We start from the raw sequence: 27,041 nt of genomic DNA on the forward strand, positions 1-27,041 counted from the left end.
AAAAAACAATGCAATAGTTGTATTAAATAATGTAAGAATAAAGCATTGACGGACTGAAGAGGACTTCAAATTATGTTTGTCTTTTCTGTATGGCTTCTTTCCGTCTCATCAGGTCCAACGTGTACGTTGCGCCAACTGAAGAGGGCTGACAGCTAGTCAATAAAACTGAGATAGCATCGAGTAATGGTGTTGAAAAAGACAATATTCCAAGTTATGCTATCTCCCACAATCAGTATAGTGGGGGATAAGAGTGGACGCTTTTCAGGCCATGTGCTGAGAGAGTTACTGTCCCACTCAAATTATCCCCGCAGCTTTAAGGGGTGATATTCAGATGTTTTTGTCCCCCCACATTTAAAACACTTCCTTGTTGTCTACATTGCTTGTAATGGTGGTTCTTTGGTCATAATTTTGCATGATTATGTCTTACAGACCATCTTTAAGCTACTTTCCAACATCTCTTCAGGATGTCCCATTTTGTCAATATTATTTGACTATTTACATCCATCCGTTTATTTTTATATATTATTTTTGTTATGATGCATATAGACAAAAATACATTTTTGTTCTTTGCTGACACATTACTAAATTAATGCAGATCTCCAAGAATACAAATGTGTGTTGTCATTGGGATGTTTATATTTAAGAACGTGATTGCTTCTTTTGTTGTTTCAGACCACAACAATCACAACTGTATTTATTCTCATTCCCACAGTAAATAAGTAGGAGTTCCGTCAGCTGCCTGACACTTTATGCATAACTTACTATCTACTGTACCCATTGTAAACAACTGAGAGTGTGTAAAATACAATCTAGTCAAGATGTTAAATTGACTAAGTTCAATATTAATTAGGGCTGTCAACGTTAACGCCCTAACGCATGTGAATAATGAAAAAAAAAAAGATTGCGTTATCATATATGAGTGAAGATTAATCACATCCAGGTTAACATTTCGTGTTAGGGCTTAATCTGGAAGACGCGCGCATTGTTACACGGCATGTCATCGTGATGAGAGGCGGGCAATTTTGCTTCGGAACAGTACTTTAGATAAAACTGACGTAACTTGTTGGTATTGCAGCGACAAACGTTCTTATAATAGGGGCACATCAAGTTTAAAATACCATCTCAAAACGAAACACGTACTCGAGGATGGCATTGATAGCGTGAATGCTACATCGACAACAATCATAGGAGAATGTTACGCTAGCAGTTTACCTGCGTCAATGTTGTCAACAAAAGTAACACAGTTAAGTTAAACATATGCCTTTTCCAAATATCATTCCATGATATGTCTTTTTCTAAAATGTTTAAGTCAGTCATCTATTTCCGAACACATACATCATTTGCATTCTTAGTATGATGTTCATTTAATATTCCATAAAACCTTTTAACTATGTTTCAAATTGTATCCTGAATAAAAAGTGTATCCTCCTGTTTGTGGCTATTATCAGTCATAATTTGAGAGGATATGCATTTTTTACAGCATGTTATAAATAAATTCAAATTTAAAATAGGAATTCTGGGTATATTCTATTGATCAACTAATTAATTGAATAGTGTAAAGGAGTTCTCATGAATAATGTGATGAAGTTGAATAAATATAACTATTCTTCCATTCAATCAATTTGATCACATTTGTATTAATTACGATGTAAGGATTGTACTAAAGAGGTGGATTCACAGATATAATTGGATTGATTCCAAGTATTTTATGACACAGGTTTACAATGCTAAAAGTAGCTTCCATTTGGCTATGTCTCAATTCATTAGGTACTTTTAAAATATAAAATAGACTCACCACATCAATGTAAAAAGTCATTAACAGTTTTCTTGTTAGGATAAAACACATGCAGTGGTGCCGCTGGGAAGTGATAGCACAAAAACTGAAATTCTTCAGAAAGGCTTGGTACAAGGTAGCAAGACCTGCTCAGTGGCCTTGTGGTTAGAGTGTCCACCCTGAGGTCGGTAGGTCGTGAGTTCAAACCCCGGCCAAGTCACACCAAAGACTATATAAATGGGACCCATTACCTCCCTGCTTGGCACTCAGCATCAAGGGTTGGAATTGGGGGTTAAATCACCAAAATGATTCCCGAGCGCGGCCACCGCTGCTGCTCACTGCTCCCCTCAGCTCCCAATCATTTGTACTTTAACTTTAACTTTAAAACTAACTTGTCACAAATAGTGATGAACTTACGCAATAGCATGGAGCAAGTCGAGCAAATTTTACAGTCACCAAGGGCAAACAAAAATCTCGCAAATACTGGCAGGGTCACGTGAACATCTAAAGGGGAGTGATTAGTGATGGCGGCAAGTGGAGACACTAAGCAACAAACAGAAAGCGCTCAAAGTATTAAGAACGTAAACAAAAGACAGCAAGGAGCGCTGGAAACAGAACTAAACACAAAACCTAGGAGAATAACAACAAAACCAACACAGGACATGACCGGGAGGGGCCATGACATTTATTTCGATGTTGATCCAGGAGAGGTTGACGTCATTAATCAGGTATCAACTTGCAACGCTCGGAACGCTGGCTCAGATAGAACCAGCTCTTGCTGATAGCGACGAGCCAAGGTGCTGTCTGTCTACTCCCACATCACATTAGATCGAAGGATGATTTAGTTTGTACCCTATTTGACATGCGAGTTTGTTTTTCCTAAATAAATAATGAGAGACATGCCAGAAACATGTGGATTATTAGAAGACATATTTACCCCACCTTCAGGAAAAACCAACAGAATGATTTCAAGATGACCTTTTCTTAATCATCCTCTAAATGTCTTTTCATCAGTGTTTGGGGGATAAAAGAGGATCATGGTGTGAGCCACAAAATGCTGAGTGATACCAAGGGTGCAAACTCTTTGAGTAATGTGCTGTGAATCCTCAATGCTCCCTTCCCAGAATGAAAGTGCGTCAAAGGGAGAGAAGAAAAACTTTGTGTGACCGTCAGCGCCAATGACTGAGCTCTTGTCATTCTAGACCACAATATGGAGCATGTAGATGAATCCACAGCTTTGTGGGAGCGCTCCGGTGCTCCGGCGCACACTGGTTGACTGCACCGAATTACCGCAGATTCCTGATCATCCTCTCACAGCCTTTGTTCTCTTGCCTCTGAGCCAGAAGTACTGAAGGAATAGAGCCAAGGATTCACTGTGCTGCCTCTCATGCCAAGGACAAAACAAAGAAAGCCAAACCAGTCTCGATAGTGATGAGCAACGCATGAGTGGTTTTGAGGTATTATTCTAAGCAGCACTGCAGTTTTGTAGTTTAAAAAAAAGATCTGAGTAATTTTTGTGTAACTTTAACACATTCTTCACTATTGGATTAAACCCATTTTGTACTGTGATGTGCTGCACTGTCTCAGGGGCTTCTTTGCACTGCCTCACTTGGGGTCCTGTCTGATGTGGTAGACCCCGGCCTCTATTGATCTTGTGTTTCGGGCCTGTTCTTTTGCTGCCATGATTAGTACGTCAGTTCTGTCTTTCAGTCCAGTGTTTTCCTGCCACTGGTATGTTTTCTCGATGTCAGCCACTTCTTCAATTTGTCGGTGGTACATTCCATGCTGCGACTTGTCTTCCTTGACAGTCCACTTGACTCCTCCTCCTTACTGGGCTTCTGTTGCCTGAAGCATTCACTTAGCAGGGCAACCCTAGTGGCCATCTTCCTCTTGTATAGTGCCTGTGACACTCACTATTCCTCGGCGTCCCTCTTTTCGGTTTGTGTATAGCCTCAAGATGTTGGACTTAGGGTGGAATTGTAAGGATCTTTCTTGTCTTAAATTAGTGGCATGCATCTGTTTCAATGTCCAAGGTATTATGCCCCCTCTTCCATGGAGGTTGTTCTTAATCCTTTCGGCTGCTCGTGCTGTTCATCTTGTAGTAAAACATTTCAAGGAAGACTGATGCTGCTGCCCATATCAGCTGATTGGTCTTGGTAATGTTCTTGGTAGAGATAAATAGCAATGCTGTGTTGATATTGTCCAGTAAGGATTCCGATGGAACTTCTGTCGTTAGCCTTGGCAAAAGCAGGAGGATGTTAGGTTTTCCCAGGACTTCAGATCTTCTCTCTCAGATTAATTGATCGTTGGCTTAGCTGTTCTGCTCGTGGGCTTTGGTACCCAATTTCGTTTGGGGATGATAATTAATTCATCCCCACATTGACCTGGCGTCCTGATTTTACGTACACTATCCCTCAAAAGTGAGAACAACTTTCGTATGTCAGCAAACATTTTATTACATTTCTCATGTGGCAAATGAAACACACACTTTGCAACCCGAGAGGGAATCACAGCCTGCATCAAAATGTCACAGTACAGGCTGAAAAACATGTTTTCTTTAATAATCCGCTGCTGCCATGTGCGGGCAGCACTCATGCAGCCCTAGACCATGCTTGACCCTATAATCATTAATTCTTGACTGCAGGCAAGACACAATCATTGTAGTTGTTGAGTCATTTTCTTAGGCTAGCTGTAAATGCTGTTCACTGACTAATCTTAAGTACTGTATGTCCATGTCCTCAAATGGGGTGGCGCAATTTCCTAGTGGGTAGCAGGTGGGCTGCACTGTCTGGAGATCAAGGGTTTGAATCTTCATTTGGTCATCTCCATGTGCATGCTCTTCTCAATCAATCAATCAAAGTTTACTTATATAGACCTTAATCACAGATGTCTCAAAGGGCTGCACAAGCCACAACGACATCCTCGGCTCAGATCCCACATCAGGGCAAGAAAAAACTAAACCCAATAGGAATAACGAGAAAAAAGATTTTTTTAGTAACACTCTTAATGTGTGACTCAAATGAGAGAATTGGGTCGAAGATAATACTGAGATTCTTTACCGAGTTGCTTTGTGTAATTGTTTTGTTATCAAATGTTAAGGTGGTATTATTATATAGGTACCTGTGTTGAGCACGACCGATAATCAGCATTTCCGTTTTCTCAGCGTTAAGATGCAAAAAGTTGCTGGACATCCATTGTTGAATTTCATTTCGACATGCCTCTAGGTGACTACAATCATGCAGTAACAAGCTATATGTAGCTTAAATGTAGTTAAGCCACGAGCTTAACTACATTTTCCAGTAGCTTGGCGGTAGCTTAGATACTTTTTTGACGAGAAGCTTTTCCTGTAGCTTAGCTACTTTTACCCCCATGTAGCGAGGTAGCTTCCATCAAAACTACAACCTACAAAGAGAGAAAATGGACTGCAAATCCACGCCCCCAAAAAATATAGAGAAAATGCAATGACCTGGATGAATGAGAACATCCAAACATACGGAGAAAATCCTTGATGATTGGTTGGTGTTCGTATGATGACTCACAATTGGCTAAGGTTAGGGCGAAATGAGAGGCAAGATAAGGCGGGTCATCAAAACTAGTAAGCAAAATCGTAATAGTCATGCACTCATGTCACATGACGATGAAGGAGTCAGAGACAGAGGGATGCTTCAAGCTGACCGCTCAAACAAACAAAAACATACTTGAAAATGGCAGAGGAATTCTCTTCCGCAGATTAGAGTTTTTCTTTAGTGATGAAGAAGACACGCAGGAAACCCACAATAATGCGTGTTATTGACCATATTTATACAAATGTATACGTTCAGAAAAAAACTATAACCAAAACCTTATTTTTTAGTTGTTTACTCTGTAAACCAAAACCACAAATGCTCTCAACATCTAAGACATCCAACACATATTTAGGAACACACATTAAAGTGAGTTGATTCATATAAGTTTTAATGCACCATTACCAACTGTTCCCAAACAACACACACGTTTTTTTGTCGAGATATAGATAGATGCTGTTTTGTTTTACTGTAGGTAGAGAAAATTAATAACATTATAATGGTGGGCCAAAGAAAAGGCAAACAAAATAAATACATACAGTGGGGTGCGGGGAACCCTGGAGGCAACTGTAGGGTGTCCCCAGCTAAATGACAAATAGGTAACAGTAATGGACCCTTATTGGGTCCATAACTGTTACTGAGTAGCTTGTAGTGTAGCTAGCTACAATTCTCCGGGGATAGCTCCGCTACATTTAATCGAGAGTAACTTGTAGCTCAGCTTATTACATTTTCCAAGTATCTTGCCCATCACTGCTAATTATGATTACACATGATAAATCTACATTACCTTTTAAAAATATATAAAATGTACAGTACCTTTACCATGTTTGCATCATTCGGTGTCAGCATCATGAAAGGGGGTGGGGGACTTCCATTGTACCAACACAAGCTGTTTTTCTTTCTTGGAGTTGTAATATTTGTGGTACATGTGAAGTGAAGTGAATTATATTTATATAGCGCTTTTCTCTAGTGACTCAAAGCGCTTTACATAGTGAAACCCAATATCTAAGTTACATTTAAAACCAGTGTGGGTGGCACTGGGAGCAGGTGGGTAAAGTGTCTTGCCCAAGGACACAATGGCAGTGACTAGGATGGCGGAAGCGGGGATCGATCCTGAAACCCTCAAGTTGCTGGCACGGCCGCTCTACCAACCGAGCTATACTGCCCCATGACATGTGTCAAATGGTAAATTCTCAGATAGTTTCTTGTAACATACTTCTCGCAGCACAAGCAATTATTATTGCTTTGATCCATCACTATCAAGACAAGAGAGAGGAAAGTGAATTTATTATTATCTTTATCAAGCACAATTCTTAGTCATTTTTGTATTGGATTGGAGAATGTGGCTGATGATTATTTTTCCTCACATACTTATTTCACCATCCATATCGCATCAACTGCTATAAAAATATTATCACATCACATCATCTGGATTTGATGATGAATCTGGAATCGTTTTTGCATATTTCTGCCTGTGCCAAGAGGTCGCGTCTTGATTATAGAGGCACAGTGCTACCGCTCCTCAATGTGTTCACAATTTTAGTTCTACAAAAAAGCTCTTAGTATAACGCAGTCCAATAGTACACCACTGGACCCTAAAACTACATAAATAAACAAAGCTGTGATTGAGAGAATGATAATATTGATAAAGGCAGATGTTATGATGGATTTGTCATGATCTCACATGACAGTTTTGAACTGATGTGTTCGCTCATTTCCTGTCCTGGTGTTCTTATTCTGGTTCTACTTCCTGTTGGATTCCACTTTCTGCTCTTAACCTCTTTTCCATTAATTAATCTCATCCTTTTTTGTTTCACCTGTTGCTCCTCACTGGTGCTGGATCATTGTGCTTTGTACCTCCACAAGTGTTTGTCTTCTATGCACTTTCACACTGCAATAGATCTGTTTTGCACTATCTGTATTTACCCTAAATAAACAGACTTCTAGCCTGCACATCCCCTTCCTTGCTCTGCATCCCGGGAACCAGACCAGAGATCTTAACAAGATTGGAGTACCTCATTTTCTGGCTGATATAAAAACAAATGGGAAACACTGACTGTTGTTTAAATGTACATTTTATTTTCAAATTGTGCAAAAACAAAATAGAGAAACCGTTTATACATGCCTGCATATAACCATGACCTTGCTCCAAAAAATACACATTGATATTATTAACAGTTCCCGTAACTTTACAAAAGCCATCATACTTGCTATTACAACTGCTATATGTTAAAGACCTAAAGGCCAAGCATAGCGATAGGACTGAGGTAGAATACGGATATACACTTTTCTTAGTGGATTTAGCGATTTTGTCCAATTCTCTGATAAGGATACATTTCCAAGCACACAGAAGACATTGATACAACATTGATTATACATACATGTTCTTTAAAACTGACTTTGAAACAACTTTGCAAAATAGTTGTAAATAGAGACAATGTTGGTGTCTCACGTTGGATCAATGTTTTAGGTTGGGAAATTACCATTTTTCAATGGTTAAATCAACGTCAGAATCCAACATTGATTAAACGTTGTTGTCTCAACGTTATGTTTGAGTTGCCCAACGTCCGGACCTAATTCAACAAGTTCTCAACGTTGTTTTAATGTCTTGTGCCTGCTGGGTTTGAATGAATAATTTTGTAAAACATTACAAAAGTGCATATACTGATAGAATATCAATATATTTACCAGTATATAATTTATCAGTGATACTTAATGACAACACGAAGCAAACAATTCAAATTATGACCTGATATGAAATGCTTATGTGACACATTCATCTGTCTTGTGAGGGTAGGGAAAGCTAATCTAGCATTTTTTCATGACATATGAAGAATTGTAAAAAACAAAAACATAAAAAGGAGAGGCAAAAGCGACTTATGGTCATGAAATATAACCAGAAAACATTCTTAAACATTCTTAACATCTGGCACTTATGGACTCTGCATTACACAACACCTTCTGTGCATCCTGTGCACATATCCAATGTGCTGAAACATACTCATCCTCCATTTCAAAATAAAAGCATGTTCATTGCATTACATTTTACTGTTGGCAAATAAGGAGTGTCCAGCAGAGCAAGAAGGGACAATAAAAGATAAACACAAAAATGTTATTATACTGTATGGTATTCTTTTCAAAGAAAAACAAAATATCATATACTATGTACACGCTGATTAAATAAAGTATACATTCCTGCGTAAAAAAAAAAAAGAAATTAATGTAAACATACCTCAAAAATGACAGACCCAGCACCAGCTGTTCAATTCATTATAATTTACAACCTCACTCACACATTAAGCATTTCTAAAGATATCTCCATGTGGAAAACCACATAATTTTGTACCATGTATCTACTTAAAGAGGGATAGAGTCACCGAATCAAGACACTCTGCTTCCACTGAAGGCACGTGATTGGCCGTGGAATCAAACCTATGAGCACGTCCTGATCCTCATGAGCAGCTGAGATGACTTTAGGACATCTTGAGGGACGTCTCACTCCCTCACGGCGAAGACACGGAAGGAGCCTCCATCTGTGTTGCTCTTACTGCAATACAAAATATTAGAATTTGGAAAGCAGGAATGTGATTTGCAAGAATACATCATCTCTCAAAAAGATGGTCAAAAAAAGTGTCATCCCTTGAAGAGAGTAAGGTGGGTACTCCGCATGATAAGGATTGTCGGAACGCTTCCACTGGCTGCCGTCAACAAGAGTAACTTGCTAAACTAAGCTAAGTCAGTATTTTTTCATCGTTCTGTTTTTCTGTTTGTGAGCGCGCAAAGAAATGTAAAAATCACACCCATAATTTTGGTGGTTAAGATTTTTTATGAATTGTTGTTGAAATCTATTGTAGCCATTAATGTAATTTGATTTGATTTGATTTAACTGTTTATTATTTATTTTATTACAGTTATCTTAGATTTGCATATACTAGAAAATTTTTCATTTTCAAGAACCGTTTTCATTATTGCTTTCAAGGGACAATGAAATAGAAATACAACGTAGACATACTTAAGAGTAGTCCATGTACAGCTTGCATAACAGTATAAAATATATATGTCTTTGGCGGTGATGATGGATGCCATTTTTTTCTTTTTTGTTTACATTGCAATATGTTACTGTTGAAGTCCACTTTTTGCATGCAATTTTTTTATTTCATTTAATTTGTTTATTTTAGTTATTTCAAATTTAGTTAATTTTTCTTCGTTTTATTTTTTATTTAGATTTGTATTTTAGTGTAGTTGTTTATTTTGTTACGGTTATTTCATATTTGTATATACTAGGGCATTATGTGGCCTCATTTCAGGAACCATTTTTATTATTCATTTCTTATTTTCGTTGACATGCTTAAGAGTAGTCAGTGTACATTTTGCATAGTAATAAAAGATATGATTCTGGTAGTGATGGTCCTTTTTTTTCTTTTTTGTCTAGATTGCAAGATGTTGCTGTGAAATCAATGCTTTACATTTTTTTTTAGTTTATTTAATTAATTTAAATTAATTTTAGTTTAGTGTAGTTTAGCTGGGATGTGACAGCGTGACTGTGAACAGGATAAGCGGTAGAAAATGTTTATTATCCACCCATCCATTTTCTACCGCTTGTCCTTTTTGGGGTCGCGGGGGGTGCTGGAGCCTATCTCAGCTGCATTCGGGCGGAAGGCGCAGTACACCCTGGACAAGTCGCCACCTCATCACATATTCTATTTTATTCCATTCTATTCTATTATTTACCTAAAAGTTACAGCTTCTCTCTGAGTCTGAAGAGCATAATCGTTAGCAAATTAATATTTCATTAATTAAATTTTATGTCATTTTATTAGAAGTAATTCCATTGTATTTCCAAAACAAAGTTCAGTCTTTGTGTTATTAATAATATTTATGTTTACGGTGTTGTTTTCAGTTTATTTTATCAAATGTAGGTGTACAATTTGGTATTAACTGCAAAATAAGCTGGCTACGAATTGGCATGGCATCTTTTGACCAACAATGCAACAGCAATGCAATTTGTAAGTGACCTTGAACAATAGCTCTGGTTTAATGCAAAATAAGTATTTCCAACATTATTTAATCTTGTTCGCCAGAAGAAACAAGGCCAAGGTGGTAAATGGGACATATTACTGGCACTGACCTTACCAGCTAACACATGTTGTATGTTGTCATAATGACTTTATGATGAGTTCATTAGTTGAGAGACCTTGAAGCAGCACCTTCGTTCATGATCGAGATATGCCCGCGCACCTGGTATCACATCACACATGATTATTCTTATAGGAAAGCACTGATTAGGTGGTTGACAGCCTCAAGTAATCAGATACACTGTGAGTCCTGCCAAGCTGCCATGATGCTGGCCCACAGCATCGACTTCTACTCAGCCATTTACTGACCCCCTAGCCGGATGCCACAAGTGTGGGCTTTTACGCTCTCATTGTAGTCCAAGCAGTCAGAGTATTTTGGCCCAAACATCACTTTGCACACTCCATTGAAATACCAGGCTATAAAGTAAGCAAAGATCCCATGTGTGGCCCATCCACACAGCAAACCACACCATTACTCTTACAGCAGCACCGGCCACAGGGCCTTCCTCTCCTACTTTTGCACCGTCTGAGTCGGCCACAGACTGAGAAGGATGTGAGAAACATGCAGGAAGCCCTTGTACAGTTCAAGAAGACATTAATCATGAGATGAATAAAAGCATCTTTCTTCTGCGCACACCTCAAATGAACCATTTCCAAACCATTCTGTGTCCACAGAAGTTATTTGGCGGCACATGAGTACGGTTCTAAAGATAAATATGATGTTAGATTTTGTGACATGTGCCGGACGTTTCTGACCAGAGTCAGATCTTTATGTGAAGTGCAAGTGTGTCAATTAATGACGCTCCATATGACATTTTACCGCAGACGTATTCCAAAGAATATAATGGAAAATTTCTCCAAACTGCTTCATTGACTCCTGTGGCGCACAGTGTTAATGCTGGGCTGGTAATTTTATATAAAGTAGGGATTAAATACCAGTCTGTCAGGAGTATGTGCAAATATAAGTTTTAATGATGTTGGATTTCATATTTTGCACTAAATTGTAATTATTTCATATGATTATTTAATTTGTTGGAGTCCAAAACATGCATCAATAAATTCAAGCTAGATTTAAAAAAGCATTAAAAAAAGTGTGAGAAAAAAATTCTAATGGGGTAGATTTGTCTCAAAATAAAATGTATAGGGAATATGGTCTCCTGCTGGCCCCACTATGGACTGGACTCTCACTATTATTAGGGATGTCCGATAATGGCTTTTTGCCGATATCCGATATTCCGATATTGTCCAACTCTTTAATTACCGATACCGATATCAACAGTCGTGGAATTAACACATTATTATGCCTAATTTGGACAACCAGGTATGGTGAAGATAAGGTACTTTTTTTTAAATTAATAAAATAAAATAAGATAAATAAATTAAAAACATTTTCTTGAATAAAAAAGAAAGTAAAACAATATAAAAACAGTTACATAGAAACTAGTAATTAATGAAAATGAGTCAAATTAACTGTTAAAGGTTAGTACTATTAGTGGACCAGCAGCACGCACAATCATGTGTGCTTACGGACTGTATCCCTTGCAGACTGTATTGATATATAATGTAGGAACCAGAATATTAATAACAGAAAGAAACAACCCTTTTGTGTGAATGAGTGTAAATGGGGGAGGGAGGTTTTTGGGGTTAGTGCACTAATTGTAAGTGTATCTTGTGTTTTTATGTTGATTTAATAAAAATAAAAAATAAAAATAAATAAAAAAACGATACCGATAATAAAAAAAAATAATAATTTCCGATATTACATTTTAACGCATTTATCGGCCATCTCTAACTATTATGTTAGATCTACTATGGACTGGACTTTCACAATATTATGTCAAACCCACTCGACGTCCATTGCATCCGGTCTCCCCTAGAGGGGGGGGGGGATCACCCACATATGCGGTCCTCTCCAAGGTTTCTCATAGTCATTCACATCGACGTCCCATTGGGGTGAGTTTTTCCTTGCCCTTATGTGGGCTCTGTACCGTGGATGTCGTTGTGGCTTGTGCAGCCCTTTGAGACACTTGTGATTTAAGGCTATATAAATAAGCATTGATTGATTGATTCATTGATTGAATATTTTGCCTAAAACACATGCAAAACACAACTCATTAAATCGGTAGCTCTACAATATTATTTTTAACAAGTTGAACAAGTACAGAAAATGTATCTTTTCACTCGGCCAACTTTCTTCTGGGCTCTGGTTTCTATACATCCCTCTCAGACCTGGTGCCTCTGGTAGGGCTTACTCAGAGATATGAACACGTACATGCCGCCTTCAGGCTTGTCAGGCATGTTAACATGGACGCCATCTTGGCAGGGGTTTCGTAATAATACAGCTGACAGGAACCAAAATTGTAACAATTGATAGACTTTGTCTCGGTTGACTTAACTTATGCAGACTTAAGTTCCTCCTGCTCAAGATGGCGGGTGCATTAACGCATCGTTCCAATGGACGGCAGCATCAGAGGTATTCATATCTCTGGGGTTTACTTCCTAATAGTACGCTGACTTGGACGTTGTTGCGCCTGTACCCCCATCAGTCACCATTCATTTAGCCGGGGGCGACAGTCTGGTTCTCAGCTGGTGGATTTTGGCATACAAATAATGCGACATAAATTCATATGGCATCTCTTTCTTTCCAATTTGACATGCAGCTATTGTTGCGTGTTGCGTGCAACTGCCATTATGTGACCTGTTGTCATTGTTTCAATAGAAACGTGAGGCTCCTTGGCTTTTTAACATCTTTCTTGCGGGAAAAAAATAGTACAATTGTTAATAATGATAATAATAAAAATATATTCAAGTACAATCCTAAGGCCAGAAATTATACATTTGAACTAGAGGTTTTTAACTATTGTTTGTCATAGAGTACTCTGAATTAAAATACTGTTGAAAATGTCAAAATCCCACAAGACATGTATTATTTATTTTTTGTAATTTCAGTCCAGCACTCCTTTTTTTGTTCTACTTCCTTTTCGCCTCCATTTGCCACCACTCCTCTGGTCTGAGCACTGGCTCCCTCACCTGTCCCTGGTTGCCAATCAAGATGCTACTTATGTCTTCTGGATGGGGCCGGATCATTTTGCTTTGCTCTTCATACACATGCTTGCTCTTTGTGCACTTCCCAGCTGCACATCTATGTTTTTTGTGTTAAGTTCAAGTTAAAGTACCAACGATTGTCACGCACACACTAGGTGTGGTGAAATTAACCTCTGCATTTGACCCATCTCCATGTTCACCCCCTGGGAGGTGAGGGGAGCAGTGAGCAGGAGCGGTGCCCACGCTCTGGAATTATTTTGGTGTTTAAACCCCCAATTCCAACACTTGACGCTGAGTGCCAAGCAGGGAGGCAATGGGTCCCATTTTTATAGTCTTTGGTATGACTCGGCGGGGGTTCGAACTCACGACCTTCCAGTCTCAGGGCAGACACTCTAACCACAAGGCCACTGAGCAGGTACTCTTAACTGCGTGTTCCCTAACAAAACAAGCTTCTTTTCTGCACATGCCTGGCGTCTCTGTATCTCGGGGTCCAGACCAACACAGATAACAAAGCCTGATAATATGTATCTATTTATCCGTACAATTTACTGCATTTTCCGTACAATCACCTGACTGTTAAAGTACATGAATAAAATGAGCTGAGGTAACATCTGCAATAAAATTTAAAACAAGTTAAGTTATATGAAACAAGTTAAGTTTAAAAAGTTAAGGGAAAAAAATACAGGACTGAACAGATCTTGCCAAGGCTGAACAATCCTCATTTGATTGGTGTACATATTCATAATACTAACCGGCTGTCATTTAAGATTATTCACCGAGAATGAGACTTGAAAACAAAGTTCAGGGCCAAAATAAAAAAGGCTTTTTTTTTTGTAACAAGGTGAACAAATGAAGGGTGATAAAAACATGACAAATGTCCAAATTACCTTTCAGACTGGATGCCATTTTTCAAGACACCAACATAATTCTTTCTCTTGTCCAGAGGCAGGACGTCCACAAAGCCCCCGTCTGGTGGGATCACCCCTGCATGGATGGCTGCCTTACAAATACTGGAGTTCTGTCAAGAAAAAGAGGGAACATTTTAGCACCAGGTCCACATATTCCTGTTAGAACACAGCTCCGCTCATACATCCCAGGTCACATTTGCAGCCCAGTGCTGGGATGTGTTGACGGGTAATGAGGTGGACAGTCCAGCTGTCCCTGAGCTGCTTTGATGTGCAGCCAGCTGGATGTCATCTCAAGGAGAAGTTCATACCAGGTAAAAAAAAAAGAAAGAAAAGCCTATGAAACTTCACATAGACGTGATGTGTCAGTGCCAGTCGTAAACTCAACATGCTGCGTCAGGAAGGTGACGTGAATTTTTGCACATCACTGTTTAGTCTGTTTCGCACTCAAGCAATCCACTTTCAACATGCTTTTTACAAGAAGTCGCAGTGATGATGAACAAAGAGTATTTGTGTTGTTTCCGGCACAGGAAGTCATGTCATGCCGTCATCGCTTCTCAGTATTTGTCTCCCCTTAAAGGGGAACTGCATTTTTGGGGAATTTTGCCCATAATTCACAATTCTTATGAGGGACAGGAACACATATCTCTTTTTTTTTTTTTTATGCATTCTAACTCATACATAAAAGTCAGCTTACAAGGGAGCCATGGCGTCATTGTGTCTATTGTGTTTATTCAAACCATGAAACCCAAGAAATAACCATCCAAAAAGCGGCAAGAATACTGCATTTGCATTTCATGACTTGAATATTAAGTACAAGTATTAACGATATTGTTATTATAAGCGCTAATATTAAGGACCTATTTTTAGCGGCGCATTGATCAGAGAGAGGTAACTTCCTTTTGCTACTGAATTGACATCATCAGCTGCTGAGCTGCTTTCTCACCTCGGAGCTCGTGAAAGTTTGTTCTTGATTATAAATTAGGTTTCTCATCTGGATAGTAAATGATGTGGACATAAACTCAAAAGTTGGTACACTTTGACAGCCAATTTAGACCAGGCAATGGAGAAATGACCCAACAAGACGCTTGTTTCCACCCCCCTTTTTTCTTCGTGAGGACTATGAGTCATCCTTCATTTAAACAGGAATATATAAACATTCTATGGCATCCCAGTAACGGCATATATTGCATAGTAAGTGGTGTTTTATTATGTTTGTTGGCTCTCATGACGTCTACAGTGAGCAGTAATAAGTGATGTTGTTGAAGGAAAAAGCAAACGTTGTGATGCATTCGTGAAATGAATGCGCTGCTTTTGCCTAATATTATCAAAATATGTAAATATTAAATGTTATTATAAATGTGCCTATTACTACCTAACGTATATATTTACATCATGTATATAAAACCCTAATGGTTTTTGGATGTTTTTTTAAGCGCTTTAATGTGTGCATACATACACCAAGACTGGGAAGGATAGGCAAAATTACAAAAAAAAGTGCAGTTCACCTTTAAAAGATAATTTAATTTTTAAATATTTCAGCTCAAGACTCCAATTATGAATGTTGTCTCTGACTGGGACACAAAGGAACCTCTGCTACAGTACAGTATACTGTACTGTAGCATGGAAAGGTACTGAGTCAATGTCTTAGTCCGGCTTAATCCACACGATGGTCAAGCAGTTTGAGCGTAGCGTCAAAACAAGTGAGAGTGAATGTAGAGTTTGAGCAGAGGATGCCATATTGCTGTTTTGTTCATGGGTGTTCCAGTGATAGGAAAGAGCTGTCATAGAGTCCTGAAAGAAGTGTATTAAAGTCAGGATAAAAATGAAAGGGTTTCAATGCAAATGTCTTTTAAAAATATCACTTTCATCATCTTGTGGAATACAATCGGGCCATGTTCGTGTCTGCAGCGATCACTTTGTAAAATGTTTGTTTGAACATTTGATTTGTTTGAGGGACTTTCTGTGATGCAATCGAGTTCATTCTCTACTACTATATTAGTAGTGTTTGATAGCAGAAATAAATGTAAAGAAAGGACAAGAGATTGCATTAGTTGTGTTCTTCTGTGGTTGATGTGCCTAAATATAACTATGAATATCCGATTGTGCAAATAAACCAATGTCATGTTAAGTCTGGTGATATTCGTTACAGTAGTATCAAGAAAATATCCTTAGTAGAATTAATAAACTAGATGAATAAATCTATTGTAGGCTCAACAGTAAATACTGAACCTTGATATTGCTTTTATTCTTTGGCTTTTAACACTACGTGAGTTGTGTTGTGTGGTCCTCTGTCCTCTGTTGTCCTCTGTGTTTTTTATACATTTTGATTTCTATTTAATGTTTTAATTGGTTTTACCCTTTAAAATCGTTTTTAATCATATTTATTTTTATATTGGTTTTATATTGGTTTTTTATTTATTTATTTTTTGTTTTTATTCAGTCATTGGTGGAGCTAAGGATAATATTTGAATATTGTTTTTAATATCATTTTTAATATTGTTGTGCAGCACTTTGGGAACATGTTTGTAGTTTAAATGTGCTATGTAAATAAAGTGGATTGGATTGGATTGGAATGCTAGCAAACATTGCTGAACAACAGGGACATCTATAGCTAAATGATGAGACAAAATATGAAGTTCACAGCATAAAAACAACTGCAGATATGAATTGTAGAATAAACTAATATTTGCAGCAGGAAATCAACTGCAAACAAACGTATCCTTTTTCTCATTAGCGTCACGATCACAGCAGCACGGCACTCGTTATATCAATCAAATACATTACTTAAATAATTTTTGTTAAGAGAGTAAAAATCTACTCCATCCCTCCATCCATCCATCCATTTTCTACCGCTTGTCCCTTATGAGGTCACGGGGGGTGCTGGAGCCTATCCCAGCTGCACATGGGCGGACAAGTCACCACCTCATCGCAGGGCCAACACAGATAGACAGACAACATTCACACTCACATTCACACACTAGGGCCAATTTAGTGTTGCCAATCAACCTATCCCCAGGTGCATGTCTTTGGAGGTGGGAGGAAGCCGGAGTACCCGGAGGGAACCCACGCAGTCACGGGGAGAACATGCAAACTCCACACAGAAAGATCCCGAGCCCAGGATCGAACCCAGGACCTTCGTATTGTGAGGCACACGTGCTAACCCCTGTTAGATATATTATATTATAATATATTATATTATATTATATTCATGATCGCTTATATATTTGCCACTAAACCTTTCAAAATACACCAGTGATTCAGGTAAATAAACAGTAGCCTAATGGGACTCGAGACCATCGCTGGAAATCCGAAAAAAAAAATATATATATATATTACAGTCACGTTATAATCAGCGCTGTGCTGTGTAGTGAAAACAGGGTCATCATGTGTGCGTGCATGCATGTGAGTGTGTTTTGTGTGTGCTGGCAAGCAAGGGTCCATATGACAGCGTATTGGCAAATTTTCCCAAAAATCGGGCTTTATTGACGCAGTTTGTACTGTATTGTTATATGTTTATCATGTTTGGCAAACTTCCCTCTTCAATTTGGTATTGAATTAATATCCAGGACCTTGGTTCTTGTGTAAAACAGCATCTGTTTAAACATGATCAGCACACACACACGCTCACAGTTGAGTACAATATGGAATAAATAATAAGAAGGAATCATAGTGTTATCCTTGGAATTTTAAACTAAAAGTTACCGTGACTTTCCTTTAGACCAGGGGTCGGCAAACCGCGGCTCTAGAGCCGCATGCGGCTCTTTAGCGCCGCCCTAGTGGCTTTCTGGAGCTTTTTCAAAAATGTATGAAAAATGGAAAAAGATGAGGGGAAAAAAAAAAATGTTTTGTTTTAATATGGTTTCTGTAGGAGGACAAACATGACACAAACCTCCCTAATTGTTATAAAGCACACTGTTTATATTAAACATGCTTCACTGACTCAAGTATTTGGCGAGCGCCGTTTTGTCCTACTAATTTTGGCGGTCCTTGAACTCACCGTAGTTTGTTTACATGTATAACTTTCTCCGACTTTCGAGGACGTGTTTTATGCCACTTCTTTTTCTGTCTCATTTTGTCCACCAAACTTTTAACGTTGTGCATGAATGCACAAAGGTGAGTTTTGTTGATGTTATTGACTTGTGTGGAGTGCTAATCAGACATATTTGGTCACTGCCAGACTGCAAGCTAATCGATGCTAACATGCTATTTAGGCTAGCTATATGTACATATTGCATCATTATGCCTAATTTGTAGCTATATTTGAGGTCATTTAGTTTCCTTTAAGTCATCTCAATTCAATGTATATCTCATGACACACTATCTGTATGTAATATGGCTTTTCATTTGTTGCGGCTCCAGACAGATTTGTTTTTGTATTTTTGGTCCAATATGGCTCTTTCAACATTTTGGGTTGCCGACCCCTGCTTTAGACAGTTCTAAAGTTAGTGTAGTAATTTAGATATTGAATTTACTTAGATACTTTATCTAGTTTTATTACTAATTACTTTACAGCCTCTTATATATACACACTATATATATATATATATATATATATGATGGATGAATGTTGTCTGTCTATCTGTGTTGGCCCTGCGATGAGGTGGGGACTTGTCCAGGGTGTACCCCGCCTTCCGCCCGAATGCAGCTGAGATAGGCTCCAGCACCCCCCGCGACCCCAAAAGGGACAAGCAGTAGAAAATGGATGGATGGATGGATTAGATTTACAAAGCACTTTTCTAGACACTCAAAGCGCTTCTCAGAGAAGTGAGAACCCATCATTCATTCACACCTGATGGTGGTAAGCTACATTTGTAGCCACAGCTACCCTGGGGTAGACTGACGGAAGTGTGGCTGCCAGTTCGCGCCTACGGCCCCTCCGACCACCACCATCCATCATTCATCCGCCCGTGTGAGCGGCACTGGGGGCAACGGCAGTGATTTGGATGGCAAGAGGCAGGGAGCGAACCTGCAACCTTCAAAATTCTGCATGGCTGCTTACCCACCACATACATATTTATATATATATATATATATATATATATATATATATATATATATATATATATATATATATATATATATATATATATATATATACAGTATATATATACAGTATATATGTGTGTATGTATATTTAAAATGTATATACAACTTTTTTCAAGAATGTTTGTCAAAGTCTGTTCTTACTACCAGTTGTGTTATCTTTGAGTTCTTCATTTCTTACTTTTCTTGATTATAGACTCAGTCAGTTATGCAGAGACTCTCTTTAGCCCTCCAGTAAAAATATGTGTACAGTACTTTAATAATGCAATTATTGGACTCCAAGCTATTTCTTTAGTTGTTGAGTTAAACCATTGCATTGTAAAGAGTGCAATCATGTCATTATTATACTATACACCCATGCACCCACATGGACCCATCGCGCTGTTGCCAATACATCATCTCTTACGTCTGTGTAGATGTTGTTGCCAATGACTGGTGACCAATAGGAGGGCTGACTCTTGCAGTCAGAAGGACAGATGACCCTGAGGAACCAATCAGATGTTAGAATGGAGCTGCAGCAACAGGAGAGTGTACACTTCTATTCAGCATAAGTTATATTTAGTGAGTATGTGACGATGCACCTTGGACAATGTGACAGAGGCTTTTTGAACGGGCAAATCTCCGCAACGGTGGTGTAGCAATCTGCATTTGTTTCTGTTAAAGACACAAGAAAGTTTAGTTTAGTTTAGTTAGTGGGCGTGCATGTCATCCTTTGTGTGTCTGTACGTGTTCTCTTACCTTGTACTTTGGCCAGCATAAATGCATTTCCTGGTTTATATTTACTGTCAAATACATTAAAACGTCACGTTAGAAAAGCCAGAAATACCAGTAAAAGTGGTTATTCTGTTTAAAATGGACTACCTGAAAGACTCCACGCCGTTTTTGTTGGCTTTGACAAAAAAGGGGGACTTGGTCTCCATTCTTGTAACGTCTACAAGGCCGCCATTGTTGTCGATGGCACCAAAGTGAATGGCAGCACGGCAAATACTTGATTGCTTTACAATGACGAAGAGCCTCTTTCGGTCACTATTTGTTTCAATGAGATGTTCATTTTTCTAGTAAGCACACTCACCACATCATAGTAGAGCGTTCCCCAAACTTTTCCTTTTCTATTCAGGCAGTTAGCAGGGCACTTATATCTGCAAAGTCACAGACAAAGTCACCTGGTGTAAATATGGATGCAACAACAAAAAGTACACCTGTTCAATCAGATCCTTTTCAAAAGGTAATAATGGCTCAGTTTTGACTAGAGAGGTATTTATTGAACGATATGTTTCTTTTTATGGTTGTAGTTTGCATTGTACAACAACGACATACTGTGAGCTCTTTCTAATGTTTTGTTTATCGAGGTTAATTTTCTTTTTTCTTCTACTATGTTATGTTAGAAAACAATTAAATGCCAGAATAAGTATTTATTATATTACTTAAGAATGCTTAGTTACAATCGTTAATGATAATTCATGATTGGAAGACAATAATGTAAATCTTGTATAAATTCAAATTAAAACATTTTGGAATTTTTTAAATGCATTTTTTAAATGCAAAAAAATAATGTGTTTTTTTTGTTAACTCATCCATCGCTTAGTAACACAAATGTACCATAATTAATTATTGCTATTTTAACCTGTATGCTTGTAGGAATAATATATAAATCATACATTCTATTTGAACATTTTTAAGTATAAAAAAATGATAAGATAATGAGCTATTGTGTTACAGTTACAATATTAGCAATAATTGATCATTATGACTGCCATATTAAGATGTATGTTCATATATATAATTGTTATAGTATTCTAACTATATTTACTTAATTTTAGACTCATTAATTATATTTTCTTTGAACATTTGAAAATATAAACAAATATGAGTTATTGCATAACAGTTGACAATATTAGCAATAATCGACAATAATGACTGTCATTATAAATGTATGTTCATATTTTTTGTTTTTAAAAATTGTAATTATATTTACCTAATTTTAAACTTATCAACCTTCTTTTCCTTTTGATCATTTTAAAGTATAAAAAACAATGATTTATCGCATTACAGTTAGCAAGAGTTGATAATAATGACTGTTCATATTTTACTTTTTTTTTTAATATTTAAATTATATTTACCTAATTCAGAAACATATTTCGGCCCTGCGATGAGGTGGCGACTTGTCCAGGGTGTACCCCGCCTTCCGCCCGATTGTAGCTGAGATAGGCTCCAGCGCCCCCCGCGACCCCAAAGGGAATAAGCGGTAGAAAATGGATGGATGGAAGAAACATATTTCTTCTATTCCCTTTGGACATTTTTAAATATAAAATCATAATGAGGATTAGCAATAAATTATAATAATGACTGCAATTTAAAATGTATGTTCATGTTTCTAAATATCCTGATTCTATTTACTTACTATTAAAATAAATTAAAAAGTAATTGTATGCCGTTTATGTAGCTAAATAAGGTATCTAAAATATTAGAAACAGCTGTCATAGGACTTCAACCACAATAACAAACATACTGTTAAATGTATACCTATTGGACATTATCAATTAATTATTTTTTTAATTTTATTTTATTTTTTGCATGTCATAAGCTCGTGCAAATGTAACTGAGATGGAAAAAAGAGTACCTGTTGCAGGTGACTCCTCTGCACTTGTCTCTCAGTCTAGTCTCACACTTTATGGTCTGAGCTGCAAAATAAGTAAAAGTAAAAATAAAGAGATGTGTAACATTGCAAAAGTGTATTTGTGATAATGTCTGGGTGGTGGTTCCTTGGTACCCAAGTAGGTGCTGCTAGGATTCTTTGAGGACGGGGTGCTCGGATCAGACGGTCTGGAGACTGGTTTCCTCGGAGGTGAAGGTTTGGGTTTGGGTGCAGGTTTGGCGGTGGTACGAGGTACGACGGGCACCTGAGGCTTTTCCACCTCGTTCATATCCTCCGTCTCAGAGCGTTGGGATTCTAACATTGGATAAAAAGCTGGTAAAGTCAGATGAAAGGTATATAGTGGACTGTCAAACCAATATTTCAATGTAACCAGGAGGGATAGGTACCAAATTCACTACTTTATAGGTACCGACCCAATTCTGTCGTGCTACCTTGTACCGATTCACATAACATCAAACAGTATTGTATTAGAACTGTCAAATGAGGATTTTTTTTTTTAATCCGATTAATCACTTGGTTGCAAAACTAAAATTTGTTTAAGAAAAAAAACAATATTTGTACATACATTAAATTTTATTGTTGGAATATCATCCAAGAACATTTTTAAACATTATACTTGAATGCTTGTCATTTACTTGCACACAACTTGGTAACAATTTTATCTAAAGTTCTTTCAGGCTGGATTTTGGGGTGAAATTTTCAGCGAGCACACCAGTCGGAATTTCCTCGCTCATTTTTGTAATAACGTATGCATTGGTCTTATACGCATGTGATTAATCACATGAGTTAACAGGTTATTTTTGACCAACCCAATATTTGTATATATATTTTTAATTACTGAACAAATGTTAAATATATTACCATACGAACACGCACCAAAGTAACGAAAAGTGGTATTTTTGAGAACCGTACCGGCATGTTTACATTAGCATGCTATCATTAACGTGCTAGCTTTTTGAGCTAATTTTGCAACCCTTTACCCTACAGTCATATAACTTGGTATGTGACACGTGTTAACTGTTAGCGTGTTAATGTTAGCATGCTAACATTAAAGTGCTAACTTTTTTTGGCAAATTTCACACTTTTTAGTCTAATTCCCCAGCCATACACCTTAGGTATGTGACACAAGCTAACTGTTAGTATACTATTCTTAGCTTGCTAACATGTTAACATTAGCATGCTAACTTTTTTAGCTACTTTTGCAACCGTTTAGACCAGAGTCACATAACTTGGTATTTGACACTTGTTAGCTGTTAGCATGCAAACGATAACATGCTAGCAAGCTAACTTAGGCTTGTTAACTTTTTCATGGATTTTTACACTTTTTTTGTATTTCCGCAGCCATACACCTTTGGGTCGTATGACTTGGTATATGAAACATTCTGACTGTTGTCATGCTATCGTTAGCACACATGCCAAGTGTTAGCATTTTTTATGTATTGTATTGTTCGGACTATAAGTCGCTCTGGAGTATACGTCGCACCGGCCGGAAATGCACAATAAAGAAGGAAAAAAACATATATACGTCGCACTGGAGTATAAGTCACATTTTTGGGGGAATTGTATTTGATAAAATCAAACACCAAGAATAGACATTTAAAAGACAATTTAAAATAAATAAAGAATAGTGAACAACAGGCTGAATAAGTGTATGTTATATGACGCACAAATAACAAACTGAGAACGTGCCTGGTATGTTAACGCAACACATCATGGCAAGAGTCATTCAAATAACTATAACACATAGAACATGCTATACGTTTACCAAACAATCTGTCATTCCCGATCGCTAAATCCGATGAAATCTTTTTCCTCGGTGTCGCCTCTGGTATGCGCCCCGCTAGCGTCCTTTCTTTCTGATGCTCGATTGCTGTTCTCTGCAGCATATTTCACTACGTCCAGCTTGTAATCTGCAGTATATGATTTCCTTTTTGGTGCCATTTTAGTTCAGTCCTTCTCACTTTTTATAAGTTACCACCAATGTTGACGTGATTCATTTTAATAGCTCCGGCAGTAGCGTATAGCATATAGCAGTTAGCATCCCATGACCCACAATGCACTTCTACCATGACCCGCCCCCGGTTGGTTGGCGTGTGAGTGACGATTGCTGACGTGTGTGTGATGATTGCGGACATTTTCTCCGTCGCTCACACGAATGAGATAAATAATATTATTTGATATTTTACGGTAATGTGTTAATAATTTCACACATAAGTCGCTCTGGAGTATACGTCGCACCCACGGCCAAACTATGAAAAAAACGTCGACTTATAGTCCGAAAAATACGGTAAACATGCTACTGTTTTAGGCTAGCTCTGTGGCTTGTTTTGTAGAGTTACACCTAAAATTCACGGATTCAGACACTCGGCACGTCTAATAAGTACGGCAGCTTCCGGCGACCCCAGGCCAGAGGTACAGGGCACAGATAGCAGGCCCATCAAAATGTTCTAGTTCTTTCTTGTGTTGTGGCACATATCTTGCCAATCACACATTCTGCGTTTGTCTTTTAACAGTCATTTCCATATTAACGCTGATTCACTTCTTTTCCTGCTTGTATGCCAGTTAAAAAGTAGAACAAAACAAATTGGACCTTCAGAGTTTCAGTGACTTTTCTCGGAATGCCTTTGAAGAAATCACCTTTGTAGCACAAGTTGTTCCTGCAAACTCCTCCATAGCTGGGAGGGCACTGGGAACAAGGGCGTCCATTCTTGTAAGGGGCTTCCCCGATCCAGTTTCCTCTGCAGGAGCAGGAAACAGAAGAGTCGTCAGTTCTCCCTGACACTGCTCAGCGTCCTCGTAATGACTTTAACACTGCGGTCAACCCTCCTAAGAGGCTAATAAAAACCCTCTCCTTGTCTCTGTGCAAGCCATGGAAACATGCTCTTATTTTTCTTTCCCGGTGCTTCATTATTCTTTTCCTGTGTTCTGACTTCTGAAGGAATTTTAACGGCCTGAAAATGTCATTCAGTGCTTAAATGAGCGGTCAAGCCACCATGCACGCACGTTAACGGCGTTCTCTGCCAGGTCTTTGTTGGCGGAAAAATGCAAGGCGTCAATGGCAGGAATCTTACTTTGGGGAGTAGTTGCACACGAGGTAGACGGCGTTCTCCCAGATATCTCCCCACACATTCATCCTTGGACACACGTGCACGGCACAGCCCACTCTGCTGGTCGTGGCCCACACCAACTGTGAGACGACGGCGGATATAGAAGAGGAAACAGTGTAGGTCAGTAGGTCATTCCAGGAGGAAGCAAGCAGGATTAATGAGGCCACTGGGACATGTGGAGTGGTCTCGCCTGAACACACACATCCTTCTAATGCAAAAGGGAACAAGCCTTAATATCGCAGTCCGCAGCTTCCGAGGTCAAATAAAACACCTTATTAAAGGAAAAAGCGGTGCGAGAGATGAATGATGTGCTATTTGAAGGGGAAGACAACACTGGACCTTCCAAAACTCCTCCTCACTTTTCCTCTCGTCCCTTCAAACATACGTGCTCTCTCTCCTCAGGAATGTTTATCGTTTTTCCTGCTAAAGAGGTTTCGAGGCCACTGGAAGCAGTGAGTCAGCATGCAGACTCATGTGTGCTACTTTCGTAAACCGTCCGTCTTCGGAGGCACAAACGTATGCACGAGCGCGCGTGAGCGTTTCATGGAAGTTTTAGACGACCACATGCACGGGCACGGAGGAGACGCTGAGTGTCCCCTCGCTGCCGCATCTTTGGAAGAATCCAGGTCAATGAGTGGAAATGGCTACCAGATGGCCCTGATCCGGTTTCAGAGTGAGGGTGGAGGGAGGAGGAGTCCAGATGTTTCTTTAAACACATCCTAGCCGCTGCACGGTTTTGTCTAAATTCATCAACACTCAGAGGCCATAACATTAGGTACGCCTATATAATCCGGTTTGAGTCCCCTGCATAACCCGACAAGGAAAATCAGTAGTCATTTCAGTGAAAATATAAATTGATGTTAGGGCTGTTTTCCGGGGACGGCGTGGCGTGGTTTGGAGAGTGGCCGTGCCAGCAACCTGAGGGTTCCTGGTTCGATCCCCACCTTCTACCAAGCTCGTCACGTCCGTTGTGTCCTTGAGCAAGACACTTCACCCTTGCTCCTGATGGGTCGTGGTTAGGGCCTTGCATGGCAGCTCCCGCCATCAGTGTGTGAATGTGTGTGTAAATGGATGAATGTGGAAATAGTGTCAAAGCGCTTTGAGTACCTTAAAGGTCTGATTCGACGATCGACCTCAGAGTCGAATTGTCTGATATTAATAATCCTCCTGGGAGGATAAACTGATTGTGTACATGATGACTTTTTTGAACAATATTCCTGTTTTTTAGACAGTAAAAGACAAATCTTAGTCACTGCTTCCTGGTGTGATGTCCCATCCCTAAAATGAGCTGGCTGTGTTTTGGCCTCCCACATCTCATTTTGTCTGCACACAATAATAATAGTGTGTCGTTAGGAGGGAGATCGATGCTTGTTGGGACGCTGTCGGTCCCAGTGAAACTCGTTGGAAATTGTTTAAACAGATTCTTAAAGTGGATCATATTAGTACATTGCTTGACTTCTTTGTTAAATCTATTACGTCATTTGATTCCTTATACTACAGCTAAAGATTTCAAGTGTTTAACATGCATACAAATGTTTGGAGTTAGATTTTTTTTTAGGTTATATTTCTCCTCTTTTATTGTGAAGAATTGTTGTACATTTTTTAATAGAATGTTATAGTTTGCTTTGTGCATATTTTGAGCTGTTTGCAAATGCACCTAACCATTGAATTTCAATATTTTGGATTCAATAAATAAAGGGTTTGAATCGTCTCTATAGCCAACATTGTGTATTAGACATGCACGCTTATTAAGATTATTCGCATGTTTTTTTGTTTTATTTTTTTGTCCATGGTCTGTGCTTATGGTATGCTTGTAATGTGTATAATGTGTAATGTTTTGTGATTTATGTATTCTTTTGTATCATGACCT

General features: G+C 38.5%; 1 protein-coding gene across 2 annotated transcripts in view; it reads right to left on the minus strand.

The window, feature by feature from the left end:
* Positions 1-7,394: 7,394 nt before the first annotated feature.
* Positions 7,395-27,041, minus strand: part of crispld2 (cysteine-rich secretory protein LCCL domain containing 2) — a 32,241-nt gene continuing 12,594 nt past the window's right edge. For both annotated transcript variants that reach the window (XM_061964043.1, XM_061964042.1), the window contains 11 exons: positions 25,136-25,251; positions 24,702-24,802; positions 22,179-22,358; positions 22,029-22,089; positions 20,481-20,547; positions 20,270-20,403; positions 20,147-20,190; positions 19,990-20,062; positions 19,815-19,890; positions 14,345-14,475; positions 7,395-8,884 (listed from right to left, as the gene is read on the minus strand). In XM_061964043.1, coding sequence (XP_061820027.1) covers positions 8,833-8,884; positions 14,345-14,475; positions 19,815-19,890; positions 19,990-20,062; positions 20,147-20,190; positions 20,270-20,403; positions 20,481-20,547; positions 22,029-22,089; positions 22,179-22,358; positions 24,702-24,802; positions 25,136-25,251 — 1,035 coding nt within the window. In that variant the 3' untranslated portion in view covers positions 7,395-8,832. The remainder of the gene's footprint in view (positions 8,885-14,344; positions 14,476-19,814; positions 19,891-19,989; positions 20,063-20,146; positions 20,191-20,269; positions 20,404-20,480; positions 20,548-22,028; positions 22,090-22,178; positions 22,359-24,701; positions 24,803-25,135; positions 25,252-27,041) is intronic.

Source organism: Nerophis lumbriciformis, linkage group LG06, assembly GCF_033978685.3.
Source record: "Nerophis lumbriciformis linkage group LG06, RoL_Nlum_v2.1, whole genome shotgun sequence".
NCBI classification, from domain to species: Eukaryota; Metazoa; Chordata; class Actinopteri; order Syngnathiformes; family Syngnathidae; genus Nerophis; species Nerophis lumbriciformis.